The following is an 11,306-nucleotide window of genomic DNA, read 5'->3' as shown; positions in this document are numbered from 1 at the left end:
CTTTGTGTACGGGGATTGTGGTGTATCAGAGCTGATGGTCTCCAATAAGTTAAGATCTTTCTGTTTAGCTTCTATTTGGCAGGGAGTGAGTGATAAGTAGCTCTAACTGTGGTTTGAGAGGAAAGCAAGATGGCTAATAAGAGGAAGGCACCTCAGTTATTACCTTGAAATAGTATCCCACTACAGAAGGCTCAAAGGATAAGACCAAGTTTAAAATCAAAACCAAACTCTTTAATTCCAACTCATGACAGTGAGGATTATGTAGAAGCTTCTCGATGCTAACCCCTTAATAAAATAACCGGATTTTTTTTTTTATTCTGGCATAGTGGCCTCATCCATAGCATAAGTGCACTTAGGAGGAATGTTTACATCAGTAATTTAAAAAAATTTTCTAGGTAATGCTAGAAATATACATATATATATGTGTGTATATATATATAGTATGTGTGTGTGTGTGTGTGTGTGTGTGTGTATAGCCATGGATGAGAACTACTGACTTCTAGAAGTATATTGTGAACTCTGCCAGCTTAGGGGATCCCCACTGTAGCCCCACTGCAGGGCAGCCAGCAATAACTGCAAATGATTACAGTTAAGTGTAAACCTCTTCTATGACTCAGAAATAGAGAAAGTAATTTTGCTTTCTGGAAAAGAACTAGTATCTAAGAGAAATGTGTGTGTGTGGCTTCTAAAATTAAGCTATTTTGATAACATTTTAATAACTTAATTTCTTTCTTGCTTTTAAAGATTTGTCACATCAAGTATTTTGAGCAAGAGTAAAAATGATGTCCCTGTGTCTTCAGTGCCCACCTGCAGCCATGTCATTTCTACTCTCTTCACTGGTGTCTTTCTTAATCCTACCAACTCCTTTATGGGGCCAGAAGAGTGACACTATAGCTCCAAAAGCTAGTAATGGGGCACCATTTCCTTGGACTAAAATGCGGCTTCCTGAGCATGTCATCCCGGTTCATTATGATCTCATGATCCATGCAAATCTCACCACTCTGACCTTCTGGGGGACCACAGAGATAGAACTCACAGCCAGCCAGTCCACCAGTAGCATCATCCTGCATAGTCACCACCTGAAGATATCGAAGGCGACCCTCAGGAAAGGGGCTGGAGAGCGGCCATCTGAAGACTTGCTAAAGGTCCTAGAATACAAACCTCATGAACAAATCGCCCTTCTGGCTCCCAAACCCCTCCTCACCGGCATCCCATACACAGTGGTGATTGATTATGCGGGCAACCTTTCTGAAAGTTTCCATGGCTTTTATAAAAGCACCTACAGAACCAAGGAAGGGGAAGTAAGGTAATTATTTTATAATTTTTTAAAATCTTCATGTGCTGCCCATGTAAACTGTCTTTTTCCAAATGGACCATGTTTACAAGCTCCCTTGATTGTTGAACCCTTCTTTGCTTTTGTCTTTACAGAGTTAAAATAGCCAGTATTTCCCCCTGCTTCCTTCTTCTCACTTGTCATCTTCTTTTAATTGATTTCCCTTCCCTCAGCTCTGTCAGAAAGAAATACCTGTTTATTTATCTACTGAAATATAATATGCTGTTTTATTTTCCTACCTACTTTGTTTGGTTCTGTTTTTATTTGTTTTTTAATATAATTTTCCATTTTAATGGAAGTTTATAGAAAAGTTGGAGTTTCAATCATTGATTGCCATACCTTCTCCCCTTCCATTCCCCCAGTTCCATATTTTTCCAAATATTCACCCATTTTTGCACAATTACTTTCCACCACCACCATGGCAAGTCATCTTTGCAATGTACCTCTTATTCTGAGCTGTTGTTATACTGTTATAATGCCTAATTAGTTATGCCTTTGAAACAGTTCTTTCCTTCATCATCTGTTCCAAAGCAGTGTTCATTGTCTATTCACTCTTGTCCTTTTCTCCTCACAAACTCCGATGTCAGTCCTGCTTTCTAACGGTGGTGCTGTGCAGTGTTTGTCCTTTTGTGACTGAGATATTTCACTCAACATAATATCCTTCAGAGTCACTCATGTTGTGGAATGTTTTACTAGTTCCTGGTTTTTCAGTACTGCATAGAATTCCATTGTATGGATATAGTTTTTTCTATCCATTCAATTGTTGATGGGCACTTGGGTTGGTCCAAGTATGCTCCACTATGTAACCTTAATTCTGGACTCTTGTGATAACCATAATACCCTATCATATATCGCTTTTAAACTGTTCTCTCCCTCATCTGTTTCAATGCAGTATACATAATTTATCCAGTTTTTCTCAGTCTTACCCCAACCCTGATGTCAGTACCATTCTACAACAGTGGCACCATGCAGTATTAGTCCTTTTATGACTGAGACACTTCACTCAGCATAATGTCCTCCAGGGTCACCCATTTTGAATAATATTGCATGAGTTCCTTGTTCTTCAATGCAGCGTAGTATTCCATTGTGTGAACATACCACAGCTTCTCTGTCCATTAATTTGTTGATGGGCACTTAGGTTGTTTCCAGCTCCTTGCTATTGTGAACAAAGCCGCGATAAACATGGGTGTGCGTATATCTGCTTGGAAGTCGGTTATGGTCACTTTAGGTATATTCCCAGTAGTGGAATTTCTGGGTCAAATGGTATCTCTATTTGCAACTTTTTGAGAAAATGCCATACAGCCTTCCACAGTGGTTGCACCATTTTATACTCCCACCAAAAGTGAACAAGGGTTCCAGTCTCTTCATAACCTCGCTCGCACTTGTTGCTTGCTGTTCTGTTAAATTTTGCTAGTCTTACTGGGGTGAGATGCTATCTCATATTTGTTTTGATTTGCATCTCTCTTAGAGCTAGGGACTTTGAACATTTCTTCATGTGCTTGTTAGCCATCTGAATGTCTTCTTTGGTGAAGTGTCTGTTCATATCCTGCGCCCATTTTTCAATTGGATTATTTACCTTTATCTTATTGTGGTGCTCAAGTATTTTATAAATTCTAGCTATAAGTCCCTTATCTGACATGTCATTACCAAACACTTTTTCCCAGTCTGTGGCTTCCCTTTTTACCCTGTTGGAGAAATTTTTGGATGTGCATTTGTCATATGAAAGATTTTTTTTTGGTAGTAAAATCTATTAATCTTAAGTTACCTTTAGAAATTGAAAACAAACAATGCTAGAATCCCTAGTGCTTCAAACTCTGTTTTTATTTCACTGGTCACCTTTTAGGATACTTGCCTCTACGCAGTTTGAACCTACTGCAGCTCGAATGGCCTTTCCCTGCTTTGATGAACCTGCCCTGAAAGCGAGCTTCTCAGTCAAGATCAGAAGGGAGCCCAGACACGTTGCCATCTCCAACATGCCCTTGGTAAGCCCACCTCCTGTATTACTACTCACAAGAATAATCTCCTACTTTGCTATGACTCACATTGCTCTATACTTACTGTTCGTGTTGGACCACGTGTTTGATTGATTTACTGCAGGTGGCTTAACCAATAACATTCTATCACAGGTTTGGAAGTAGGAGTCACATCCACTTTCTTAATAACATGCCTCCAGAATCCGACAAATTTTGATAAATGTCGATAATTGTAGAGGGGCTTCAAGCCTTTTGTTCATATGGTTGCTATGAGTCAAGCTCAACTCTAAGGCAATCAACAACAACATTCCAAGCACAGTTAGCACCAGGTCGGAGGGCCGCAGGCTTGATTTTTGCCAATTCCAACCAACTTTTGAATACAAAGGCCCACCTACCAGGTCCTCCTTGACTCTGAGCAAGAGTCACTAAAGCCATCTTGAACAGGGAAATCTAAGAGGATTGTCTTAACCTCAGGCTGCATGAGGGTAAGCAAAGATCAGTTGAAAGGATCTTTTTTTTGAAGACTGGTAAAGAAGTATACTTTTTTTAAAAAAAAAGACAAAAACATTTTTATTACAATTAAGTTAATCTTGTGGGCATGTTTACTTGGTTAGGGCAGTAAGAGCCTCCAGCACATTGCCCATGTGCAAACTCCGTTCCACTGCTGCTCTTGAGAGCTCTATCTCTGTCATTATCAGTTCAAAGTCTTCCTTTTTTCGGGTACCATTTCCATTTTTTATTGTCCTTTTCTGATCCATTCATTTTTTTAAATTTATTAATTTTAATGAATATTTATAGAGATTTTGGATTTCCATTTATTCATTGTTGCATTTTTTCCCCTGCCCACCCCTCCCACTCAGTTTGCTCTTCTCTTTGAAAAGTAAAAGAAAAATTCCTTCATTGGTATACAATCCTCTTGCTCCCTCCCCCCCCCCCCCCACCCCGTCTTCCTTCTTGATGATATTTGCCAATTCCTTCTCCAGCTCCTCTTTGGCTTTCTGCTCCTGGTCCTCCTGTCTCCATTCACAGGCATTATCGTCTCTAGATTGGAACTCTGAATCTCTTCCGCATAGTAAAAGACTCCGTCAAAGTCTGCAGCACTGTAACCCTGCTTCCTTGGTTCTCAGAGTCTACACAGGGCAGCTGGTCTCAGTCTCCAGTTCCAGCTCCACTTCCCCCTCCGTGGCCATGTCGATGCTTTTTGCTGCCAGCCCATCTTCACGACAACGTCCAGCATTATACTCTAGATATATTGAAATGTTTGGACAGTGGGCAGGAATAAACCACAATTAAATCAGAATTCATTTCATCAGCTTGTTTTCATTAGATGCCATCTAGTTTCTTTCTAATCAGGGGAACCCAGTTCTGCACCATCCTCACAGTTTTGCTATGTTTGAATCCAGCCACTGCATCATTGCATTCCATTGAGAGTCCTTCCTCTTTTTTGCTGACCCTCCACTTTACTAAGTGTGATTTCATTCTCCCGGGATTGGCCCAGCTAGATAACATGTACAGAAGTACATTAAAAAAAGTCTCTCTGTTCTTCCTTGTAAGGAACATTAATCAACCTTTTACTATTGTTTTATGTGCTGTCAGGTGGACTCTGACTGACTTCTAGCAGCCCTGTGTACAGTAGAACAAAACTGCCTGACCCTGCACTGTCCTCACAGGTTCTACTGCACTTTCAGCCCATTGCTCTCAGCCTCCTTTAGGATCTTCCTCTCTTTCACTGACTCTCCACTTTTCCAAGTCCCTTTTTTCAGAGACTGGCTACACCGGACAACATGTCCAAAGTATGTGTGATGAATTCTCATCATCCTTGCTTCTAAGAAACACTCTGGATGAATTTCTCACAAAATAAGTTGATTTATTCTTTTGGCAGAGTATTCAACAGTCTTCACCAACACTGCTATCCAAAAGCATAAATTTTTCTTCCATCTTCCTTATTTATTGCCTATCTTTCATATGCCTATGAAGTAACTAAGTAACTAAAAATATTATGACTCAAGTCAGGCTCACCTTAGTCTTTAATGTGACATACTTATTCTTTCACACTTTAAAGAGGTGACCTCGGCACAGCTTTAGGGATATAAATTTTATTTTGAGGTGGCCCTTATATTGTGGTAGTTATCATTAGTTGATTCCAACTCCTGATAATCTCCTGTGTGTAGAATAGGACTATACACCTGTAACATAGTATTTTCAAAACTGTGACTTTTTGGGAGCTGATTCCCAGACCTCTCTTTAGAAGTGCCTTTGGGTAAGTTTGAACCACTGACCTTCCCGTTACCAGTTAAGCATTTAATGGTTTGTGCCACTCAGGAATTTCCTAGGTGTCAGTAGAAGGCATTTAAAAAGAAAGAGTAATTTGAGGCTTTCCAGGATGCAAATCTAGGCTGCTTATTAGTCAAAATGTGAAAAGCCAAAAAGTAACTAAGCAATAGTCTTACTTTGTGAGTATTAAGAAGAGGGAGGAAGTTAGGAAAGTTACTGTTGTTAGCTGCTATTGAGTTGAGTATGACTCACAGTGACTCTATGAACAACAGATCTGAACTCTCCTGTGCCATCCTCATCATCTCTGACAGACTTGAGCCCATTGCTGCATCACTGTGTCAACCCCATCTCATTGAAGGTCATCTTCTCCTTTGCTGACTCTCCACCCTCCTAAGCATGATGTCTCGTTCCAGGGAAAAACCTCTCCTAACAACATGCCCAAAATATGTAGGGTAAAGTCTTGCTATCCTTGCCTCTGATGAGCTGGAAATTAGATTACAGAAAACATGCTTATTATTAGCCTGAATTTCTCCAGGTTAGCTCTGGCTGGCGTTTATTCCGTGGTTCTTCCTTGGTCTTTCTGTGTTCTAAGGCACTAGTTTTTTGTCCGTAGAGAACATACCTTATAGACTGAACTTCATTACCACCCTCCCTCAATACCCCTAACAAGGTTACTCCTCCCTCATTGCGCTTAAAAGCTGATTGCAATGAAGCAAAATCAGAGTTTGGAAGAGGCAGTGAGGATCAGGCAGGGGCATTCCGAGCCTTAATTTTACAGGGAAACAGAAACTATGTTTAGATTCTTTAAGTTTATGGATTAGCCTAGAAAACAGTCTTGATTTACATGTATAATTGTCAGATATACGTCTTTAGACAAGTAGACACATACACCTTGGCAAAGTCAGCAAGTTCAGTTGTGCTTTGCCTCTACTTCACATAGAAGAAATATCAATTTATAACTCTCTGAAATATTTTTTAAAAATTGGATAGAAATGATAGTGCAGTTTTGTGAATATACTATAGACCACTAAATCTCACACTTTAAAATGGTGAATTTTATGGTCAGTGAGTTTTATCTCAGTAAAAAAACTGAATAGACTAATTTGAGCTTATTGTTGTTGTTGTTGTTGATTGCTGTCAAGTCGAGCACGACTCACAGCTATCCTATGAACAAAAGGCCTGAACTATTTCTATAACTATTGTCATTTATCAAAGTTATAGAATTTCAAGAGGCATGTTGTTTAGGAAGTGGATGCCACTCCTGATTATATTACCTATCAAATTTAGAAAGAAATGATTTAGAATAATTATGTAACTATAATGCCATGTACTTTCAATATTATTTCTAGTAATTAGGAAATTACAAAAATTATACAAATGTTTTAAATATACTGGTAACTGACTTGTTTGATCATTTGAGCTAATCTAATTTCAGGTGAAATCTGTAACTATTGATGAAGGACTTATAGAAGACCATTTTGATGTCACTGTGAAGATGAGCACCTACCTGGTGGCCTTCATTATTTCGGATTTTGAGTCTGTCAGCAAGATGACCAAGAGTGGAGTCAAGGTGAAATTGTGATTGTCGCCTAGGTTGGCCAATTTGTCCTGGCTTGTCTGGAACTGTCTTGATTTTAAAATAGAAAATCTCAAATTTGGGGGACACCACCATTCTGGAGCCATTTGGGATAAGTGATCTCCTTATTGCCACATTGTTGTTGAGTTGAGCATGACTCATAGTGACCCTATGAACAAAAGGCCTGGAGCTTTTCTATAGTTATCATCATTTCTCCAAGTTCACAGAGTTTCCAGAGGCATGTGGTTTAGGAAGTGGACGCCACTCCTGCTTCCAAACCTGTCTTAAAACTGGGAGCTCCACCAAACACTGTCCACCATGGGTAACCATTATAGCATTTGACACCCCAATGACACAATTTTCAGTATCACAGCAAACCCAGATTACCTCAATGCAGCAAATTGACAGAGGAATGCTGCACAATTTAGAAGAATGGTCCTCCAAAAATAACACTACACCCTCAGGGTCAACTGAGTTTTAAATACAAGGGAGATTTTATATATGTATACACACACACACACACACACACACACACACACACATATATACATATACATACATACATACATATACATATACATATACATATGTAGAGAGAGAGAGTTAGAGTTTCCAGAGACATGTGTTTTAGGAAGTACATGCCACTCCTGCTTCCAAACCTGAATCAATCTGGGAGCTCCACCAAACACTGCCCACGATGGGTGGCCATTGTAGTGTTTGGCTCACCTATGGCACAGTTGTCCCATTGTGGCATCTGAGACTCCAGTGCCAAACGGTTCAGTGTCACAGCAAACCCAGATTACATCAGCATACCAAATTGACCAGAGTGCTGTATGATTTAGAAGAGTTTTCCACCACAATAGTAACAAGGGATTAAAACATAATCCCTTGGCCCAACTTTTAAACGTAAGAGCCCTTTAGGAGGTCTGGACTGTAAACAAGAGGCTTAACTTAAAAAAAAAACCAACCACACAATCTACACAGATCCTCAACCAAAACAAGAGCATTATCTTATAGAGTCCACCACTTCACCCAGCCCAAAATGGAGACAAGGGCCTGGCTTTATATGTTGTTAAGTGTCATCAAGCAATGATTCTATAAACAAAAAAACCTAAACTCTTTTGTATAACAATTGTCCTCTCTCTAAATTGAAAGAATTTCCACAGTCATGTTTAGGAAGTGGATGCCGCTCCTGCTTCCAATGCTGTCTTAATCTGTGAGTTCTACCAAACATTGCCAACCATGTGTAACCATTATGGCATTTGATGCACCACTGGCACGGCATTTAGTACCACAGGATCCCAGGTTACCTAACTACAGTGAGATAACAGAAAAGTGCTTTACCACATGGTTTTGTTTTTTGGTGGTTTTATTGGTTTGTTTTTTTAAAACAGTGTTTATCCTAGCCTAAGTCACAGTCTTAGCTTCCTCACTAACTTAAAATCTCAGCTTGCACCTGTTTCCTCTGTATTTAGCTCACACTTTTTTAAAACTTTGAAGTTGAAGTCAATGGTCTTCTTTAGGTTTTTTTTGGCTAAAAAAATTATACACTTTGGATGAGAACATCACTGACTATCTCACCATGGGATTTCTGGCTATAGGAATGAAGTAAGAGCCACCAGTTGCCATTTGTTTTGGCCTTTAAGTCTAACTTTTCTTTTTTCTGGGGAAACCACTTTAAAAGATGTTTTCTGTATGTGTTATCCAGCATTTGAGATTGTTTCCAGAAGGATATTTGGTCAGGTAGAGTGAGCATTTTTATATAGAATCTACTCCCAAATTTGTTCTTTAATATTGACAAACTTATACCTCTGTCTGAGGCTATGAATGTCAATCTTCTCGTTGTTGTGGAACAAAACAGCTTTGATACTGAAATGCCTTTTTTTTCCTTTCTAGGTTTCTGTATATGCAGTGCCAGACAAGATCAATCAAGCTAATTATGCTCTGGATGCTGCTGTGACTCTGCTGGAATTTTATGAAGATTATTTCAGCATTCCATATCCTTTACCTAAACAAGGTAAGGCTTTTACCCAGATACTAGGTGTTACAGCATTTGAGGACTCTTGTCATAGATTGTATCCGCATAATTGGTTTCCTCGTGGTTTGTGGCAGCAGACTTGAATTCATAAAACACCCAGCAATAAAAGCTGGATATTAGGTAGATCCTTCTATCTCCTCACTCTTATATATATGCAATAAACTGATACAGATATACAGATAGCAAAAATGGTGCATTAAGGGCATAATGGTTTGAGGACAGCTTTGCTTTCTGACTTGAAAGAAAAATCCAGCTGTATTAGTAAGGGGCTACTGAATATCCCATGGACTGCCAAAAGAACTAGTCTGTCTTGGAAAAGGTGCAGCTGGAGTGCTCCTTGGAGGCAATGGTGGCAAAGTTTAGTGTCGCTTACTTTGGATATGTTGATAGGAGTCTATTCTTTGGAAAAGGACATCATGCATGGAAGAGTGGAGGGTCAGCAAAAGAGAGAAAGATCTCTATTGAGATGGATCAATGTGGTAACTACAGCAATGGACTTAATTAAATCTATCAGAGATGGTGAGGATGGCAAGGGTAGGACAGGATTCAGATCTGTTGTTCATAAAGTTGCTATGAGTCATACTCAACTTGATAGCATCTAACAACAACAATGGCAGTAGTCTAGTTGGTAAGAAGTTGAGCAGCTAACCCAAAGGCAGATGGTTCAAATTCACCAGTTGTTCAAAAAAAGAAGGATGGGCAATTTCATCCTGTGCAGTTTAAAGCTTCCAAAAGCTCATTGGACAGTCAGCTATGAGTTGGTTCCAACTCAATGGCTGTGAGGTCTTTTCTCTTTTGTATTAGTAGGCAGCATCTTAAGAGCAGAGGATAAAAGACGTTTCCCCCCCTCTAAAAAAAGGTGACCTTACAGAATGTGGAAATTATTGAACAATATCACTAATATCACACACTACCAAAATCCTGCAGGTTATCCAGAAAGACTTAAACAGTGCATTTACAGAGAACTACCAGAAATGCAGGCTGGGTTTAGAAGAGGTCATGGCACTAGGGACATTATTGCCAATGTCAGATGGATCTTGGCAGAAAAGCAGAGAGTACCAGAAGAGTGAATATCTGTATTTCATTGACTATGCAAAGGCATTTGACTGTGTGGATCACAATAAATAGTGACTAACCTTGAAGAAAATGGAATCACAGAACACTTGATCATTTTTCTATGAAACCTATACTTGGACCAAGAACCAGTCCTCAGAACAGAACAAGAAAACACTGCATGGTTCAAAATCAGGCAAGAAGTATCCTGTCTCTCTACCTTTTCAATCTGTATGCAGAACAGATCATTCGGGAAGCAGGGCTTTATGAGGAGGAGTGTGGCATCAAGATTGGAGGAAGACTTGTTAACAACCTATGATATGAGGATGACACAACCTTGCTTGCTGAAACCTGAAGAAGACCTGAAGCACTTGCTGCAAAAGGTCAAGGACTGTAGTCTTCAATATGGATTAAAGCTCAACATCAAGAAGACAAAGATTCTCACCACTGGGCGAATTGGCAGCACCATACCAAATGGAGAAGAGATTGAGGTTGTTAGCAATTACAGCTTGCTCTGATCCACAATCAACACTCTTAACACCAGAAGTCATGAAATCAAAAGATGAATTGCACTGGGAAAATCTACTGTCATGGAACTCTTCAGAGTGTCAATCTAGATACAAAGGTGCATCTAATTCAAGCCATGGTCTTCTAAATTACTTTTTGCTTCAGAGAGTTGGACAATGACCAAGGATGACAGAAGAAAAATAAACACCTTTGAGTTGTGGTGCTGGGGAAGAGTCTTGAACATACCATTGAGAGCCAAGAGAACAAATAGTTCTGTCTTGGAGAGGGTAAAACCAAGTCTTTCCTTGGAGTCTAGGAATTTGAAACTCCACTTACTTTGGGCATGTGGCCAGTAGAGATCAGTCTTTGGAAAAGGATTTCATGCTTGGAAGCATAGATGGATAACGCAGGAGAGAAAGAACCCGGAAGAGATGGATTGATACAGTAACTGGGGTGATGGGGGTTGGTGTGTCAGACAGAGTTAGTGAGACTGGCTCAGGACAGGGAAAGGTTCAGATCTGCTGTACATAGGGTCACTATACATCTCAGGGA

The 11,306-nt window shown here is 39.7% G+C and overlaps 1 protein-coding gene and 1 pseudogene across 1 annotated transcript in view; one reads left to right on the top strand and one right to left on the bottom strand.

The window, feature by feature from the left end:
* Nucleotides 1-779: 779 nt before the first annotated feature.
* Nucleotides 780-11,306, top strand: part of ERAP1 (endoplasmic reticulum aminopeptidase 1) — a 37,173-nt gene continuing 26,646 nt past the window's right edge. Inside the window, exons 1-4 of the mRNA XM_006885376.1 lie at nucleotides 780-1,306; nucleotides 3,177-3,315; nucleotides 7,016-7,150; nucleotides 9,053-9,173. Of these exons, the coding sequence (XP_006885438.1) occupies nucleotides 780-1,306; nucleotides 3,177-3,315; nucleotides 7,016-7,150; nucleotides 9,053-9,173 (922 nt within the window). The remainder of the gene's footprint in view (nucleotides 1,307-3,176; nucleotides 3,316-7,015; nucleotides 7,151-9,052; nucleotides 9,174-11,306) is intronic.
* LOC102853430 lies at nucleotides 3,909-4,496 on the bottom strand (annotated as a pseudogene).

The sequence above is a fragment of the Elephantulus edwardii genome, unplaced genomic scaffold (assembly GCF_000299155.1).
Source record: "Elephantulus edwardii isolate Elephantulus edwardi_28Jun2011 unplaced genomic scaffold, EleEdw1.0 scaffold00043, whole genome shotgun sequence".
NCBI lineage: Eukaryota > Metazoa > Chordata > Mammalia > Macroscelidea > Macroscelididae > Elephantulus > Elephantulus edwardii.
This window is presented reverse-complemented; position numbering and strand designations above follow the sequence as displayed.